At 38.1% G+C, this 20,638-nt stretch overlaps 1 protein-coding gene across 9 annotated transcripts in view; it reads right to left on the reverse strand.

The window, feature by feature from the left end:
• MAPKAP1 (MAPK associated protein 1) overlaps positions 1-20,638 on the reverse strand; it is a 100,032-nt gene that overhangs the window by 49,539 nt on the left and 29,855 nt on the right. For 8 of the 9 annotated variants that reach the window (XR_003994518.1, XM_030507374.1, XM_030507370.1 and 5 more), the window contains 2 exons: positions 8,535-8,707; positions 3,160-3,336 (listed from right to left, as the gene is read on the reverse strand). Coding sequence is in view for 8 of the 9 variants with exons in the window: in XM_030507374.1 (XP_030363234.1) it covers positions 3,160-3,336; positions 8,535-8,707 (350 nt within the window). In the remaining variant the exon portion in view is untranslated. Of the gene's footprint in view, positions 1-3,159; positions 3,337-8,534; positions 8,708-12,750; positions 12,891-20,638 lie in introns of those variants that run through there. The other variant, XM_030507375.1, reaches the window with a different exon arrangement.

The raw sequence follows: 20,638 nt of genomic DNA on the forward strand, positions 1-20,638 counted from the left end.
TGAAATGGAATTTATAGCCCTTAAAGCTCGCTGCAAAAGATGCCTGGCATGGTTGAAAGTGCCTGTGGATGACTAATAACGATTTCCACTTGATCAGCACAAAGTCAAAGTTAAGACTAAAAATCCCAGTTGACGCAATATACTTAACTTAAACTGGGTAATTTCTAAGATAAAGTGCACAGTGATATTAACCACAGTAACTATGCCAGCTTCAATTTTTATCCCAAGCCTAATCTAAATGATCTTACTTTAGTGCATCTCAGGTTAGCCTTGGATAACTTCATGCACTCTTGAGTTTAATGGGCTGTGTTTTGACACTGCTGGAAGCTATCATTAGGCATCTAGAAGTCCACTTCCTGCTCTGTCTCCTTCCTTGGGGTTCTGCAAGACCTACCCCCTGAACTTTGGCACCTACACTATCCTTCTGAAATTTGCATTTCATAACTATTCTAAAATGTACTTTGTAGATTACCTACACCCATGTAAGAACTGACAATGGGCCTTTTGAGGAGCGCTTCTGTAATCCAAGTAAAAAACATGCTTCATAGCTTTGAATTGAATTTGTAAATGTATGATGAAAGCCTGGTATTTTAAAATTGTTTCAACCGTAATCTATTTATCAGGTATGGCAGAAGCGCTGCTTTGAAAAACACATATATAACAGTCAAAGTAACATAAACACAATATCAAACCAGAAAAAAACAAAGCAGAGGAACTGTATGCCAAATTTCCTCTGTGTGCCAACTGGCAGCTGAACTACAACTCCGAGAAACACCATTAGATCGAGTACGTCAAGTTGCGATAATAAAATTTCCAAGGGAAAAAAGCCCTAATAATAGTATAGATTTATTTTAAGCTACCTTGTTCAGAGTCTTTCAGGTATTACTTCATCATCTCAAGGAGTCTGCATTTACATGAATGCAGTGCTTTGTTTGACTCCTCCTGACAAATTCTTCTCAACATCAAAGAGGGCTGTTTGCGAGTGCTGTGTTTGACATTGGACAAAGTACTGCTTTCCACAACAGACAGTTTCCAAAAACATAACTCGCTAGACTAATGGGCAGTTAGAAGCCAGAATGACTGCCCTCCGTCTTCTCCTTGTGTAACTTTGCCAGAGTCCTTGGAACTTGCCAAATTCGGTCATGCCTGCTTAGCTTGCTCGACTGATTGTGCCAGAAAAGAAAATAAGACACAGATGTATTTGAGCTCTTTGAGATGCCAGTAAGAGAGACAGCTAATGGCTTCATTTCGACCCTCCCCTACCAGCTGGGCACAGGTGGGGGGATAATGAGGTCCCTCTCCCTAATCAAACTCAATTATTTACTACTCTATATAGCCACAAAGACATTCACATTCAGCTCAGAATATAAAATACACTGTGGGCTACTTCTAACCACCGCCACTGGGTATTTATAACCAACTCAAGTGGCTAAGAGTTTGCCTTGGCAGGAGTTTAAGTGTATAAAGTTCTGCAAACTGTTTCTGCTCAAACATGTCCTGCTGAAACGGGGTCCCTGGCAGGGTTCCATAACTGTCAGCTCGGTAACTGCACAACATCGGAAAATATATCCAATATGCAGGACGGTGAGATCTGAAATAAAACACCATGTTTCATCATGAAGCTTCTCAGAAGCATCAACCTTCTTCAACAGTGATTCAATATTAATAAACATTACAAGTCACAGGCCTGACACAGCAGCAGCACAAATACTCTGGCATGAGGAGGAAAAAAAAGAGATGCAAAATACAAAACACGATTACATGCACTGGTAGGGTGACAGCGAAGAAGATGTAGAATTTACAATGAATCCCTACAAAAATAGACACCACACACATTTAAACTCACACTAGTAACAGCCCCTTGATCAAGTGATGATCAAGTACTTCTCTATTCTAGGGGACTCATTAAAAATTCTAATTCAAATCTAAATCTTTACAAATAACTATTTGCACAGGAAGTACAAGCAATTTCAAATTAACATGACACAAAGTAAAAACCAATACCTATCAGAAAAGCACTGCCTCTTATGATGCAGTTGTCCTATTTCTAAATGCAGGACCTCTTGAGTTAGAAGGAAGGTCCTCACATGAGCACAAATTATGTTAAAGCAAAAGATTTCACATTTCTTTTGCAGGATTTGCAGCTGGACCTTAATCCTGCTACAAGCACCAGCCAGAGAACTGCAGTGCAGGCCAGGATCCTGCTGAGGAGTCTGGGATCCACATGGGAACACTGATTCCACCTTCTCCAAGCTGATGTCCAAAACCTGAGACTACATGTGTTCATTGCAGTTAAATACTAATCCCTATTTATGTACTGAGTACAGGCAATGGAGATGTAGGTAGGAGGCAGCTGAGAAAGAAAGGGGACCTTTTCCAATTAAGAAATCATCAACAATTGAGAATCTTCTAATGAAGAGGCTTCTTAACTGGTCTACCTGCAGTAAACACTTGTGATCCTTCTTGATTGCATAGAATTAGAACAGAATTTTCTGTATACCTGCTGGTATTTTTCTGGGGATACTGAAAATGCAGGATTATCTTGAAGATAAAACAATCATAGGATCATAGAATTAAAAAAAATCAAATCCATGGCAAAATCAAATCCACTGACTCTAGAGAAATGCATGTGGGTGAAAGAGATGTTGCCTCTTTCAGACAAAACACACAGCATTCTTTGGTCAGGTGGAAGGAACTAAATAATCTGCAATTCCACAGGCAAAAAAGCCCACTCCCCAGCTCAACTGTGTGACTGGAACCTGCACAAACCAGAAGTGGACCTTGTGATACGACTGGCAGGATTGCTTCATTTCATAAGCAGCCTGGCTGAAGCAAAATGAAGATTATGAGCTCAGACTTTCTGTGAATTCCAAATATTTACTAGCACGAGTGCAACAGTTCCATCTTCTCCACTAACCGTACGCAGAAGGGCTGCTTTTCTTCTCTGCAGTTTTGGACTCGAAAGCTCACCCCAATTTCTACCACCAGCATTTACTTTTCTACCTGCCCCAAGACAGAGCCCAGACCAGCGCACTGCCTGCAGAGAACCACGAATACACGTGGCCCCAAATTGTGCTAAGATCACATGGAGAAAAGTAAAGAAGAAAAAGGACCCACTGCTGTTTCCCAGTGATGGAGAACGTTCGCACTCATACTCACATGCGCACAAAGAGCGACTGTTTGGCTGCCAGGCCAGGGGACGAGTACTTTTCAACCAGTGCCAAAGTGCTGAAGCCAAACTTGTGAATGGGTTCATTGGAATCCAAGGGTGGAAAATCTGTGTCAACCTCACCATCATCCTCGGCAATATGGAGACAGTAGGCATTGACGTTGTCGCTGAAACACAGACGAGACAAGTTTAGTCAGGAGGGATGTTAGAAACCTAATTCAGTTCAGCCCATCCATACCAGTACCATCCATCCATGCTACAGATAACAAATCAGCAGACATACCTGCTACAGGAGCAATACACTGAAAAGCCACTGATGGCATGTACATAAACATGTCCCAGACATATCTTGCTATCTTAACCATGTGGTAATAGAACGCCCCCCACCAAACCTCAGCATAAAGCACTAAGTCTTACTTCATCATTAACTGAACTGCAAGCGAAATATTGACAGTGATTAAAATATACTGAAGTCTATAAAACTCCCATGACTTCATAAAGCTGGAAGTAATACTTCTCCATTTGTGAAAACTTATTTACTTATATGACCATTGCATTGCAGACTTTAAAGGCAATCAAGCAATGTCTGTTTTTTCATAGATCAAGTAACTGTGAAAAAGTTGATTAGTAGAAAAGTCCAGTCACTTAGAAGTTAAAAATTAGTATAGACTGATAATAAGAACTAAATAATACAAAGTTTTAAAGAGATACACTGTGAAGAAAACAGGAAAGAAAAACCTAAGCCTCTTTCTTTCCACAGACACAAGCCCATCGGGAAATAACTACTGACACCTACCAAACAGGTATTAATCATATTTTCTTAACATTAGAATCTATTTCAACTGTTACTATTTAGGTTATTGACCTGAAAAGAAATATTCTTTCTTATTATAAATCTACCAGCATTCAGTCATTTTCCACAGCCACGAAGTGTAGCCTGAATGATCACGTGGCAGTGTGTTTCTAAACTCTGCAGTTTAAATTTGGAGTTTTAATTGCATGATTGATGCTTAAATTAATTAATTGCAAAGTGTATGCTAATTGTTTAATTGGTCGCTTGATCTATATAGATCATTTTTTGAATTAAATGAGTTGATTTACAAAGTTTATTGATTGGATGTGACAATGAATTATTTCACTGACTACCTGATTTGCAATTTTCTCAATTAATTCACAAACCTTTGGTTGCAACTGTGCTTTATTGAGAGTGCTTAGTCCAGGTGATCGAGATGCACTTTGTCATGACTAAGACATTTATTATATAAAAAAGGTAATAATGATGCATTACTATTAATATGAGCTGTAGATTTGCTATCAAAAAGGTAATCCAGCAATGTTTGTCTCTGAATTTGGAAAATTCTGCAATATTACTAAAGAAATTTCCATGAGTCTCTGGACTGTTATGAAGAGCTGGAACACTGCTGTAGAATTAATTGTTAACTTCTTCAAGAGTGCTTAAATAACTTTCAGGGAAGCTGGTGAAAGGTAGTGCTGGGAGGAGAATTCAGCCAGCTCCAGGGAAAGCCTTCAGCTAGGAAGCTGTGTGGTTTGCAGTGTTGCCAGTCTTTTTAGGAACAAGCTCAATAAAGAGGCTGTAATATAGAGATGGCTGATCCTGCTTATGTAATGAGAAATGCCTGGCATCATTTTTGGGTCCTTCTCTTATTCTATTTAGATTTCTAGAAATCAGAATCATGGGATGGTTTGGGTTGGAAGGGACCTTAAAGCTCATCCAGTTCCAACCCCTGCCATGGGCAGGGACACCTTCCACTAGAGCAGGTTGCTCCAAGCCCCTGTGTCCAACCTGGCCTTGAACACTGCCAGGGATGGGGCAGCCACAGCTTCTCTGGGCACCCTGTGCCAGCACCTCAGCAACTTCACAATGAAGAATTTCTTCCTAATACCTAATCTAAATCTCCTTCTTTTAGTTTAAAGCCATTCCCTCTCATCCTGTCCCTGTATACCCTTGTAAAAAAAGCCAGGGTGGTGTGCCTTACACCACTGATATTCTAACTTATTCATCTGACAGACTTCTATGTGCAGCCTGGTGAGCACTGTATAAATAAAGTTAACATTTTCATTTGGTACTTGATGCATTTGCATAATTCTCATTAAAGCTGGAGGAACATATAGACATGCAGGCAACAGAACACATTCAGTGCAGTCTCAAAGCAATCCAAGTGCCAAAAAAAGGTAGCGGTGACAACTTATCTTCTACCAACTATACTGAAAATACTCAATGTCTGTTAAATTAAAGGGGTGACCAATGTCTTCAAACCTGGAGTGGGTTCCTGAACATTAACACAGATTAAGTCATAATCTGTTGAAAAACCAAGTCCAATGGATAAAACTGCTCTGCATTTTGAACCTCCACCAGGATGAGATCTAAGTTCTGAACTTTAGGCTTCAAATTACAAGGTTCAAAGTCTTGAGAACCCGAGTTTGCTCGGGCAGAATGTAAAAGCCCAACAACTGACAGATGTAAAAGCATTCTCAACTTCTGGAAATAGGAAGTTTATTTGAATTTTGAATCTCACTGTTAGTTTATTCCTAGAAACAGACTTCATTTACTTTTTTCAGGCAGAATCATTACAGCATATCTGTCAGGGGTTGGCATGAGAGTGGTCCACTGGGTTATGACCAGAGTTCAGGTGTAAAAGGCCAGGAACACGGTCGCTAACACTGTCAGTGGTTCTCATATCAAGACACTGAATAGAGACAAATATAATACAATTACAATTTAAAAAGCAACCTAACTGAATACAAAATGTTCTCAAAGCTGTCAGTTAGTACTCACTCTCTTCAGACTCTTACATCTACCTTTTCTCTAAAAGAATTAGGCAGTAATATATTCTTTTCCTAAAGACAAAAGGGTTGTTCCTCTTAATTACAAAGTCTACAACCTCCTCATTATTCTCAAACTGTGTTACCAGTAGGTGTATGTGTCATTCTGCATGCGTTGTATATCAGATTTAGAGCACTCTCTATGTATTCTAATGCAGGGTCACAATGATCCCCATTTTGTCTTTTTATACTCTGAACTGACTAAACCAGGAGCAAATAGCAAATGCAGAATGTGTAACCTACACAAGCTGTCCTTATTCGGAAATGATGAGAGTTAGTTTACAGTTAAATCAATCCTTGCTACAGGTCTGGCAGTCAGCAGTGCTAAAAAAAGATGATGGAGATGTGCGAAATAATTAGGAATTACACAAGAAAACGAACTTCTTGCAATCTTGAGGCTCTGTCCCTTCCTCTGAGCATTTATACTCAGATTCTCAATTGCTGCTGTTAGACTGTTTGCAGGAACATTATGCCTCCATTATTTGTTTTATTATTTCTGTCCTGAGATTTGATTACATGAGACAGCCTCCTTGGTCAGGAGCACTCTTTAACACATCATAACATTTTATCCTTCAAGACAGGCAGTGAAATTCATTTCCTCCCACTGCTGACTTTTGCTGTGGGCAACGATGTTTCGTGGAATACCTCTACTCCATTGAGGAGTGCTGTGTTCCTGGAAAATACACACACATGTCCAAAGAGTGACATTAGTGGTGTTGTACTCATTAAAAAATAAGCTGTTCATACACAAAGAACACTTTTTTGAACTTATGATATAATGAGCAGAAATTAAGGAAATGGCACCATCTGCAAATAATTTTATATTTCTCCTCCAGTGTAAAAAAAAAATGACAAATCCAAGTGAAGTGTTTAACCTCTGAAACATCTCATATGTCTGCTGGGAAGAGCTAAAGGAAATCCTATATCCAAGGCAACAACATCCATGAAACTGTTTTCAAGTGGGGCTGCTTTTCTGTGTTGTATCTACTAGACAGAAACCAACTAGTCCTCAAGAAGGGCAGCATGAGCCACCTCTCACAGCACCTCTTTCTCCTGTACAACTGAGCTACAACAGGAGAGAAGACTACCAAGTCTTGAATCACTTCTGAAAAATGCTGAAAGAGCAAACTGTAAAATTCAGTGCCAAAAGGAAAAACTAAAGTTCATCTAATATTCCAGCAACAACAATAAAGTGAAAATTGATTCATACAGGGGAAAAAACCCCAAACAAAACAGTTAACACCTCCTCTCACTAGGAAAGTCACCCACTAGTATCTGTCACTAACAACTCTATAATAAACTATTTTAAGTCCTTATTTTATGTTCTATGACCCAGCAAAACCTGAAGTGTTTTACAGAACTGTTTTAAAACCGAAGTTGCTCAGATGAGCGGCTCTGAAGTACCTGTTTTATGTACTTCATGTCACCTACCATGATAAAGCAACAGCTCTCACTGAACAACACTAGTTCTCCAGCACAGCAAATCCAATCCACTACTTAGACGCAGAAATCTTAGAGGCAGAATTCTTTCACAATGCTGATGTAAGCAAAGATAATCAAAGATACTGAAAAATCCACTGATTAACTGAAGCTGAAATTTCTGAGGACAAGACAGATGTTGCTCTGCACAGCAAAGAGCCAATGTGACTGAGGTCAAAGTCTTGCAAGAAATTATAAAATACTGCATAACAGAGGTTTCTGAATTAAAGAATGCAGTTCTAGTCTTCATTTTTAAAGAAAACTGGTATTTATTTTGTTTTCAGGGTTCTTATTTGTGTATCTTTATTTTAGTGATATCTCCAGGATAACCTGGAGAGAAAAGCACCATTACCCCTTATACCTAGCAAGTTCTACAAAACGAGAAATATTTTAACATGTATGTAATGAATTAAAGTCATTCTGTCAGCAAAATGACAGCTGAAAGCAAGTAAGTAATGCTGAAGTTCTATGACAGAATTCTGGCTTGCTTTCAGGCAGACTCACTATGGCTAAAATCCCTTCCATGGTTTCGAGAGAACACTGACATGGTCACCCAGTACAGTGACTCCTCTTCTCGATGAATCTGGAGGAGGAGCTGATACCGTACAGATAAAACGGTCAGAATCTGGGTACCTCCTCTCAGAACAATCAAGAGAGGGAGTTACAGATGAGTTCTGGATTTTGACGTCTTTGCCATTAAGAATGCTACCAAAAAATAGATGGGACATAATATGAAAAATGTCTCTATGACACCAAAAGATATAAGATTCATACTATTTTTACACAAAGCATTTTGAAATTATGATTCATTTACAGATCCATGGTTTCATATGCTTATCATTATACAGTACCCAGTAGTTTAATTGAAAGAGAAATGGATATAGATGCGTGTTTGCTGCTCAAAAGGAAATACTGATAAATGTGTAGGTGGCTTCTCTAAGATTTATCTATAAAAACATTGACACGGAAATCCGTTTCATTATGCAAAAAGGCTGCAGAGGAGAAAATTAGAGATCAAGAGGTAGTAAAGAAAGAACATTACTTCAGTTTTGGTTCCCGTCCCTCACTTGTATATTGCCAGCATATTAGTCCAATCAGGTCATGCACCTTGGCATTTGCTATCGTCACAACTGTCATGGGCTGTAGTTTGTCTTGGCTTGTGTGCAGTGGGAGGTAGACATCAATTTTTTTGGTTGCCGTTGTACCAACATGACCCTGTCGAGAAAATATATTTCATTAGAATATATTACCAAAAAATATGCACGACAGAGCTAATACAACATGTGGTGAGGGTGGAATTCTTTTCAGTAGAAAGATTAAAATACTCTCCTGCAACTTAGAACTGGATAAAGCTTGAATGTTTAAATCCTAATTATTTTATTGCTTTTTAATGTATCTGTAAAAAAGATATGAAATATTTGGCAATGATTTCACAGATTTCCATAGAGTCTGAACTTCACTGCAAGAACCCATGTTCCTGGAGGATCCAAAAAACTTCAAAAATGGTTTTTCCATTGGTGTTTAATACTGGCCAGTAACTACCAACACTCAGAGTGTAGGTCACAGCCAGACACCACAGGCTGCTCATCCAGGGATATGAAACCAGGGAACACAACCTAAGCAGAGAGCTGTGGCAAAAATGAATGTCAATCACATGTGGCAGTTAAGACAACATTTGAAAACAAACCTTAGGCTTAAGCTTAGTTTGCCAAGAGAGCAAAATCACACATACGACTGAGCCATTAAACTATCCTGAACTGTTTGAAGACAACCAAAAAGGATTAACTAATATTGGCTTTTATTGGAATTTACTGTATTGAAAAAAAAAAAATCTATTTGGCGCTGTGGAGATTAACAATTAAACAAAACATAAAACTCAGCAACATAAAGATCTGTAAAGTTTGCATCGCAAGAAGAAAATGTTTAATCTACTGCAGACAGGACTGCGTTTTTAAAGCAGTAATCTTTTAAACAGACAAAAGACTGTACATCCTGACCCCCTCTGCAAAGCACCCCGATGTAACTATATATCTCTATCTACCTCTATACATATATGGGCCTTGAGAGAAGAAAGTATTACTTGAATTAATCACCCAGAATTCTAAGTAACAGAATAAAAGGATTCAATACTATAAATCTATAATGAGAGTATAAAACAGGGAGTTAAATGCCATGTGCTAATTTCAATATATTGTTAAAAACCATTTGATCCTTCAGTGTGATTATAAATTAGAGAAATAATAGGAATTTAAAGATTAAAGTTATTCATACCGGCATAGCTAAAAGTATTATTAAAATCCATCCAAATGTAACGAATTTGTTTTTTCCAGAAAGCATTTTTATAGTGCAAATACCTTAAGAACATGGGAAGAGGAGGCAAAAAGAAATTGTTTTTACTCATTTAAAAGGAAACGATAGATTTGTATCAGAATATAGAACACTCCACCTCATTTGGATAAGTCTTAAGTGTGAGCTAGTGTGTCTGGGACCCTCTGAGATACCACCATGACCTTCTCTCACCAAAGAAATCATTACACAGCAGAACTACAACTGCTAAAACAATACGGTGGGTTTTGTTTGTTTCTTTCCTTCTCCTCTTCCTTTCCTACTTACAGGATTTATTTTAAGGGGAATTAAGCTGGTATTAGGTAACGAATCACCAGTCTCAAAGTGTATCCCTGTCCTTGCCCAGGTGCAAACATTAACCAAGGGAATGTATAAAGACACTCAAGGCTGTGAGCATCACTTACAGTATGGGCATAACCGATGTACCAGCATGAAGGGAGACCTGTGGTTTCAACTACATTTGCATTCGAATGAGTAAATGGCAGTTATCAAGGAAATTAATGTGGCTCCTTGGCATGCCAAGTTAGTTACATATTTAAATCCAAGGATGGCAGAATCATAAGTAATGCTTAGTCGTGGTAATGGGAAAATCTAAGAAAAATTGACAACCAGATGCGAGAGTTGATGCCAAGGTTACAACTGACACACAGCATCAAAGCAGAGAAAGGACAAGCGAGCCAAGACCTGTAACTAATAACCAAAAAGACCAGATTACTCCATTAGCCGCTACTACAAGTACACACTGTTTTATAAGCTCATAATCCAATAAACACATGTATTAATAAAATAAACACATTTTTAGGGACCCTGATCTTACAGCTGTCACAAATACGATGGTTACTTGCCTTGGTCTAGCTGTCACACTGCTCCTCTCTCTTCTATGCCCCATACGGTGCTGTTGCTTTGTGTTTGGTGGTTTTTTAAATAAACTTTTCTTTGTTCTTCCCCATCTCTAAATCCCCTCTACTTCCTCCAGTCTACTTTTTCCCCATCTTCCTTGTCTAAACTCCCTCCATTACTGATATCCAAACACTCGGTATGAACATCAAGATGACGGGTGGCTTAAACCAGGGGTAACTCATACATGGATGAGGATTCCAACTGCTCTTTGAGCAACAGGAGCAATACCAACAGCAGCAGTTCTGGGAAATGGCTCAAAAGCGTCACTATTATAGTCAAGATGTTTAAAAACCTGAGTGAAATATTTTGATTAATTAAAAGGCCTGTGAAACTGATTGCCATAAGGTATTAGGGAGGCTGAAACCTGAGGTTTGGAAACCAATTAGACTTTCTATCAGTAATGAGAACATTCATTGTCACGTTACGTAGGACACACTAGTAGGGCCTACAAACATGTGGGTCAAGGCTTAGACTGATCAATCTCAGAGTCAAAGGGGCCTGGAGAAAGCCTCTGCTGTGTTTATTGAAAATTGATGATATTTGTTCTGAACCAGCATAAGAAATCCAAACCATCAGGTACCTGTCTCCAGGACAGAACGAATCCATACTCTTAGCCTGGTCCTGCAAAATATTAATTGTGTAGGAAGTCCCACAGAGCTCAATTACTTATCTGTGCAAAGCTTATTAGGTAAGGATTTGTAGGTGGTGTGACTGAGTAAAAGGGATCCAATTATTAGTCTCAGTGGCCAAGAGTCAAAGATCTAGCCATGCCAGATTTTACTAGTAATAACTTGTGGGTTTTATACAGTGCTTGTAGTCCCTTCTTTACGAGGAATCATTCAGAACCAGATTACAGACACTACTGGAAGCATAATTACCTTCTTCTCCCAACTAAAAATTGTATTCCAACTGCAAATGCTGAGGAGACCCAGAAGATGAAGTACGATTACCTATATTCAAAAAGGCAGCATCAAACTTTATTAATAGATCCTGTATAAAATTCAATGGAAAATCTATTCAGGGCCAGGGGCCTTACCATTTGGAGTTTCCTTAATAGCCTCCAATAAATCTGGGAAGCATAAAGGGGCTGTTAAATTAACATTTTCCTGATCTGTCACCTGTGGCATAGTTAATTTGTCAAAAAATTCTTTTAGCTTGTCACTGGTCACTGTATATTCTGACAAATGAAGTCTGGAATAAAATTGACAAAATATCTCGTTAATTTTCTAGGAAATCACAAATCTGATTCCATTAAGCTTTTATTGTTAGAAATGTTATATTCCACCAGTCCTTTCAGGAAGTGAGGAGTAACCGGATACACAGAAAACATACGATAAATCACAGAAAATTATCTGAGTATTTTTATTAATGGATTCTCTCCAGTGCTCTCCTACAGTCCGATCTGATGAAAATTCCTGTTTGGTATTTCTACAGCGTTTTCATCTCACTCAAAGCAAAGATGATGTTTCATTATCTGCAATTCATTGGAGGAGACACGGCGCTGTGCAGCGCACACAGGCTTGAAGAGACAAAAACCCAGGGATACTGTTTCCCAAATTATTGCTAATGTGGTGCGCACATAAACAACTCGCTTAATTTCTCTGTATTTCTGGTTTCTGTATCAGTGTTGTCAGAATTCTCGGCGGTTGGCACATTACAGCTATTCTTTGCTGCTGCTGTTCAAGAGCTGCACAGAATTAGGGCCATTACTTGACATTGCTGAAAAGTGCAGTCTGCTGAATTCACACACTTCCTACTTTTCATAATTTCAGTAGATGAATGTATATTTATGCACTTTGATGACAAGCAGCGGCTACGCTTAGGAAAGTTATTCCCATTAATAAATTTCTTCTGAAATAATAATTTGGTATCTAAGACTACTGCTCCTGTGGACCTTTGCTTCTCATGTTCTCTAAACTAAGGACAGTCACAAAACAAAGTAATATTTGGTGATCTATAACAACAGTAGTCAGGCTAATTACAAGAACGTAAGTAGCACTCCCAGCACATACATATGTTGCTGGTACTTCTAGACACAAGAGTATGAGTGAGGGACATGACAGGCAACTCAAATGATGAATTTTCATGGATTTTTTTCTATATACATATATAATATACAATTTTAGAAATATCTTTATCATTAATTAATGTTCTGTAATAAAATTAATATGCTTTAAATATCAACACAGCTTTTTAAATTAAGAAAAATACATATTTAAACTCTATCAATTCTTTCAACACAAGAAGTCTTCTTAAGATTTAAAATCAACTTTTAAATCAAAGTTCATGAGAAAATATGTACCTCCCTCCAAACCCAGTTTATGTATATCTTGAATACATTATTGTGGGGCCATTACTAGTCTTCTACGTGACATGTGAAGTTTGGTACTGTCTGTCCATCTCCAGCACAACTTACTCCTAAACAGCTCTGAAGTACCTGCACAATGAGGAGCTAATGACACAGTCATTGAGAAAAATGCCTTCACTGTATCCTGCTCACTTCTGATTTGCTTCACTGCACACCAGGGTAGAAAATTAAAACAAAGGCCATAAACATTTCTTAGAGAAAAGTGATTAATTTTAAACAATAATAATTTACTGCATCTTCTTGTACAATAGAGTTCTGTGACTAAATGTTATATCGCTTTAAGATTAGATGTTCTAATGATATAATGCAAAGATTTTACTGAATCATTATTTAGTGGGAGTCATAAAAACCTCTTAAAATTAATCTTTCATGCACATCCAGCTTATCCAAAGTTAGCGTTTAATTAGATGGCCTTGGCACGAATGAGCTTACTACTTTATTTGCTCAATCAGTATATGTCTCTTCAGTAATTATAATTAATTCAAGTCATTGACTCACCTCACAGCAAACAACAGTAAACATTACACAAAATGGAAACAAACGCTTATCCTTCTCTCTCCAAATGCGCAATGTCTTCTCACTTTTAAAATCAGGGAACTGTTTTTTGCTTTAGGTGACAGGCTATTTAATATACCATGCAACCCAGCAATCACCTCCTAAACATAACTTACTCGTAGATGTATTTGAACAACATACAGAAAATAAAGGAGAAAAATTTAAATATATTAACTCAGCATTAACAACACGAACAAGATTTCCAACATTTTAGAGCACAGATGTTTATGGCAATACAAAGGACTATTTTAAAACGACCATCAAAAAGTAACATTTTCTAAACTCTTGACTTAAAAAATCAGAGCAATTATTTCTCCATCCAAAATAAGTGGGAATACAAGAGTCACATTTACTCATAAGTGAAACAGCTTTTGAGGAGCTGAGTAGAAAAAGAAAGGACCTCTAAAAAAAACCCAAAACACTCCACCTATTTTTTTGTATTAAGTTTAGATGATCAAGTATCTCAAAAGCTCTCAATAAGCATGTGGCAGAAGCCCTCATACTGTAGCACAGTATAATGACACTGCTGGCATATGGCTCAGAACGAACGCACTGGCAGCAAAGCAGGATGATGAACACGTTTATCAGCCTCAGCATCCCAGCTCCGCACTGCCAGCAGGGAAACACAGAGCTGCAACTGGTAGGTTTTAGTGAGGTGAGTAGAACAGCATCTAACTTAATACGATGGTTAAATATTTATAACACAGTCTGCTCAGTTTATTTGCACAGTATTATATCAGATTTGGAGAAAATGCCTGTTCAGTTGCACATTATATTAATATTCAGAGGCATAACACTAAGTCTTAGTGTTGGTAGGAAAATGTATGGTAGTTCTGCCCCTCTTATTCTCCAACACACCATACTATACCCTACCATGGCAAAACAGGAATGACACTTATTTCACCAGGTGATTAGGCCAGTGTTGGTATTTTTAATTACTACAGCCCTATGATTACTTTTGTCACTCTTAAAGTTATTTATGGAAAATACCATCAGTGAGGCCACAGGGACAATGGGCTCAACCCCATCAGCAGACACATTCACATGCCTGCCAGTCCATATGGTTTTACAATGAGGCTTCAAAGTTGTTCCCCTCTGAGGAGTGGATTCTCCTTTGTATCATCCTGGCCTGTGCTGCAGAATTAGCAGATCCCCATGTAAAATTCCATTAACATAGTTAAATACTTAATTTATCTTATTCACACTGTCACTATTCATAAAAATTTAACCCAGTAATTTCCTGTTATACAAAGCATAACAAAGTATGAATATTTAACTACAAGGTAAATAACACACTATTATTTTTTATTCTAAATTGTTGACTTCACTTAGCATGTCTGCTTTGTACAGCACCACACTATTTTTCAATTAAAGGTCCAGATGTTTCAAAGGCTCCAGTAGGCAGCAGCAGTTATGAGAAATGCGTTATCTGCATTGCAATGATCACTACAACATCAGCTCCAGGCTGCATTAACATACTCATGTTTTATTCTAGCCCCCCTCCTAATGTACCAGTTAATTATACAACACACAGCTGAGAAACATAACCTCCAGAGCTGGACAGTTTCCTTCTATGCTTCCACCTGAACAAGTTTTTATATGCACCTCAAAACTATGATTTACATATATAACCACAGAATCAAGGATCCCAAATTACTGCCTGCTCTCTCTTGGCATTCACTCCCACAATTAATACAACTATGTAAGACCTGAGCAAAGAATAAGACATATAATTCTTGTATCAGCATATTTCAATCACATTAACATGCACTCATTTATACAACTCAAAACCTGTTTTACTTAGAGTGCTATGAATATGATTTCTTGTTATTACTTTAATAGAATCATAGAGCGGTTTGGGTTGGAAGAGACCTTAAAAATCATCTAGTTCCAGCCCTACTTTTAAGATTTTGGACAAATCTTATCTGGCACAGAGGGAGAAGCCCTGAGTGCATTCCCTTTGCAGCCCAGGCCTCCCTGGCAGGCACAAGGGCACCAGTTTGAGGACAAACGGACCAAGCCCATCTTGGATCCCATCACACATCTCACAGGTCACCACATTCCCTGCAGCATTGCTGGACCTGGAGATGCCCTCCTCCAGAGGGCTGGATTTCACCTCGCCTGCAGTGGCACTGAGCAACCCAGGGATATTAAACCCTTATCTATTCAGTTCCCAGAGTTCTGCTGAAGAATGAAAACACACATTCAGATTTATCAAAATACAATTGCTGTAGCTGCAACAAAGAGGCATTCATTACACAAAACTATCCTTAGTTTCTAAGTAGCGAAGAGAAGGAATGGCCTACTTTAGAAGAATTATTTATATTTTACTTACTAATAAACATTACAATTTAATACTAAGGAATAGAGTTATTCTTTGTAGTAAGAAAATCCAACAAAACCTTATAATTAAAACTACACCGTAAACATTATTTGTACGTTAAGAAACATGCCACGATATATTTTAATGAACAGATGTTATACAAGAGAGAAATGTTTTCAGAAATATTCGATCCTTAAACAGATCAAGCCTCTAATCCTATGCTTCTGTTGCATAAAGCAGACAGCTTAAGTTCCTCGAGGACATTAGCCAACCTTAGGTGGAACATTTTTAATACATCACCGTGTCACTTTTTAATGCGCCACAATCTATTAACCACATGGCAAACTAACAGGGATTTTTAAAATATGGGTTTTATAGCTTTGTGCTGGTGATTAATTAAAGAAATAGCCAGCGTTTCACAAATCATCCCTCTAATTAGTCTAAACCAGGCACTTTGCATTCACTGGCATTATTGCCATCTGAAGCTCACAGAAGGGCAGTAGCGTGGCGACGAGGAGCCCGCGCGCGCCGGTGTGCATCCTCAGCACCAGCCCGGGCTGGCACGGCACCGCGCAGCCCCAGGCAGAGGTACCCTCGTCACAGGTGCTGCAGTCAGCTGGAATTTGACTCCAGCTGCTTGGAAAAGATGTTCTGTGCAATTATTCTCCCTCATCCTGAAGGAAACAATCGAGGTAACAAAGAAAACAGAGCTGTATCTGGAATGTGACCTGGAGTAGCGGAGTTGTATGTTGCCAAAAATGAACAAACATTAAAGGCAGATGCTACAAAAAAATTTAGCAGCTAAATGATCCATTTTCTGTCAAAACATTTCAAAGTTGAAGCTACAACTAATTACATGCAGTCCATTCAAAGACGCCAAGCAAGGCTTATCATTAAAATGACTCAATTATTCTTAAAATCATCTGTAAAACCTGCCTGAAATCTCATCATTTTTACTGTGTCTATCTAGATACATCACTTCCCCCAGAGCTCAAATTAAACTCTTAATAGTTAATATGTTCAAGTTTTACTACAGGTCTTTCTCCAAATTATTATTAACTGGAATTTCCTATCTAGGAAGGTTTTTATATGGAAATATGTTCTGCAGTGTTTAGCAACACTATCACAACAGCTTTTTCCCCCTCAATTAAAAAACCATCAGAGAGAAAATGATGTAGCAGTCAGGCTGCTCATGAAGATGGGGTTTTATTTCCTCTACCAGGTAATCCCTTTCTCAGCATCAGTCTCCAAACTTGCCCCTCAAACTGGAGTTCCCTTGTACTCAGAAAAACTGTGTCCCACTGCAGAGCTGCTCACAACGATGCGCGATGCTGACTGCACCTTACTCCCTCCTACCTCATTATGAGCAAAAAGTCATGGGATTAAGAGCAGCAGCTTTGGGAAAACAATCCATGATAAATAATATTAGGGGTGAATTATACCAGGAATTTGACTTGGTTATATTACTTGTCAGAGAGGTATATTCATTTAATCAAACCGAATTTAAATGATTGCACTTCCAGCAATATGCTCAAAGTTCTTGTACTGCAGAGAGAGATTAACAAAAGAATAAATGCCTTAGTGCTCTGTTAAATGAAACTATTTGCTCTTCTTGCAAAAAGAAGAGAATCCAATTCTGAGAAAAATACTAAACCTCTTCAGTAAGGGGTATCTCAGCCATCCCCTTTAGTCTGATGATTTACAGACTTTAAGTAGCCGGGCAACCCTGCAATATCGGGATTGACTGCCAAACTGCACATAATGCTGCGAGCCCGCTCCTGAGCTCCTCTCGCTGCCAGCCCCCTACTCTTTCCAACTAGTAAAAAAGAAGTAAATGAATAAAAAAATTCCTCAAACCTGCAACACAAGTTCAGAGCTTGGATTTAAAGTTCTAATTAAGTGTATGGATAGCAACCTAACAGATCTTCTGTGGCCGACTACTTGTCTGTTTTCACTAGCAGTATGGCTGCAAAAAGAATTAACTGGCTGTGAAAATCTTTCACAGTTTCTTTTGGAAAATACTATTTGTGTTACATATAAATGTGCACTGAAATTCTACATTAATTTTCTAATTAAGTATTGGTTTTCCTATGATTTTGCCCATAAAATTACTTTTAGAAATACAATTTAAACAGTGTATAATATACATTCTGAAACAATACAAATGATTCATTGACTTTGAGCTGAGAAAAAACCTGGACTTATGGCTTTCCACAGAGTTAATATTCTCATGATACTTTTCAGAAGACTGGCCTAATAATTCCAGTATGGCTAAAATCTCTCAAATAATTATACCCTATTTCCATACACTTTCTTTACACTTTTATCTGGATATGGAAAACATCTCTATTTCCTCCTCATAACCACTTTCATTCAGCACTAAGACGACATGTCTCTTTGAAAGTGCCCCTTCAAAGACAGTCAGTGGCGTACAGCACCAGGCATGACCACAGCTGATGGAGGCTGGGCTCTTGCCTGAGGTTGTCTTAATCCAAAAGCCAATTATTTAAAAGAAGAAATAAATGCATTCTGTGTGTAGGGAACCTACATCAGCATTCCAGATTACCACAAAAACATACATCTCCTCTACACAACTTCAATAGCCACGTGTCATTTAGGTGGTACCTTTAAAGTGTAACCTTCGGAGGCTTTTGCCTTAAAATATCGCACATGAAAATGCTCTGAAGGGTTAGTTCAAGCAAGTTTCATTGATGCAGGATTAAAACCTGTTTTGCAGATGACACGACCAAAAAAACCCCAATCCCTCCCAATTCTGAAACGCGTGACGCAGTGAGACCGCTTCACAGTGCTTGCTGACATAAAGTGCTCTCAACACATTCTTCCCCAGGACTTGGACCCGTTTCAGCCTAAGATATAATAAATTCAATCTCCACAGAGAGCTGAGAAACTTTTTTTTGTTAGTAAATTAATTTTCCTCATCTTAAATGAAAGGTTACCTGGCATTAAGAAGCTAATGAGAATTTTTTTCCTATTTGTTTCAGACAGGCAAACAAAGGAATCTTACATGGGAAAGCCCAGACCATTACATTGCCTTTACAAATTCTGAGTGGATAGTATTTAATAAAATCTTAAATGTATCAATAACGATTTAATAAAATCTGAATTTATAATGGAAACAAGAATAAAACAATTACCACTCCATTGACAGTTAATATTTAGCTACAAGCCCAGAATTCTTCGATTAGCGATATTATGGTGCTTGAACAGACCCATAAGAGAGTCCTTACTCCGTAATTAGTGTCAATGTCCTAAAATTATTTTTTTAGTACAAAGGTCAGAGTAAAGGAATATTCTAACAGCCTGGCCTCTGAGAAACTAACAAAACCCCCCAAAACCTCACCTCCCTCAGAAATTTCTCACAATAAACATGTCTGTTAAATGTATATATCCATTCCTCCTGCAAATAACAGACATTAAAAACATTTGCTAATAAAACATATCCATATTTCTTTGGCTGTTAAAACCTTAACTTGTGAATACGTTTTTCATTTGGTTTGATCTGTAATTAAGGGAAAGATAATGACATTAGTAAATTGCTAAAAAATCAATTAGACAGAATAAAATGCAATATGATTCAGCCAAAAGATTAACAAGTGCAGCATAAAAACTACTTAAAAGTTCTTTAATTCTAATTAAGCTTGCTTTAAAGGACCATGGCCTAAAAAATGCTTTTTATATAAATGCATCACCAAACTGGCTGCTCATTAAAATTTTCCTGTATGTTTCATACATACAGGCTGGTTTCCTTCCTTTTCACTTCTTATTTTTTAAGTAAGATTTGATGCCAAGAACACGACTTTGGATGTTTCAGCAGAAATCCCCGCAAACTCTCAGGTCCTCTATCGACTCTGAGCAAAGTCAGAACCATTTGGCCTTCACCATGGCCTTCACTTCATGGCATTTGTTGAAATTAAAATATTCAAGCAAAATTACAATTTCTCCCACAAAAGTCAAGGACTCCAAATGCACCTTCTACTTGTACTTCTCTATCACAGAAACTACCAGGCAAGGCAACCAAAACCCAGTTCTGGTTTAACAACCTCATAACGCGATCAGGGCTTACAGTAACGGGCACTGCCAAATGATGTTATAAAGGTATTTTAAACTGTCTTTTGTTGGTGAGGACGGTAAAACTGAAGGGAGGCACAAGGGATGTCATGCCGGATCCACGCAGAGACAAATTTGAAGTGATGTACCCCTGTTAGAATTACACAATAATTTTAGAGTCTTACAACAGCGCTTTTAATACTTACAGCATAAGATTATTTTTTAACTTGCTAGGGGAAGAATTTAGTGTTTGAGACACATCCTCACTAAGTACAGCACACCACACTATTTTATTCATACATTTCATAAGCTTCAACATTTCTCCAACACTCACACCCTTTTTAGAGAGGAGTGTGCAAGTTTACAAACAGCTGAGGTGAAAAGAACCTTTGAAGAGAAAAGCACTTTATAAAGGGCACTTACAATCAAGCTTAAACATCATCTTTTTTATAATGCTTCATGTAAGAACTGAAGGGATGAGATATTAGCACAGGAATGCTGTGAGAAGAGTTGGAAGAAGATGGACAAGAGAGGAGGCAAGTGCAGACACAGGCATAAAACATCACTTTTCAGCTGGTGTTGTAGG

Source organism: Strigops habroptila, chromosome 15 (assembly GCF_004027225.2).
Source record: "Strigops habroptila isolate Jane chromosome 15, bStrHab1.2.pri, whole genome shotgun sequence".
Taxonomy (NCBI): domain Eukaryota; kingdom Metazoa; phylum Chordata; class Aves; order Psittaciformes; family Psittacidae; genus Strigops; species Strigops habroptila.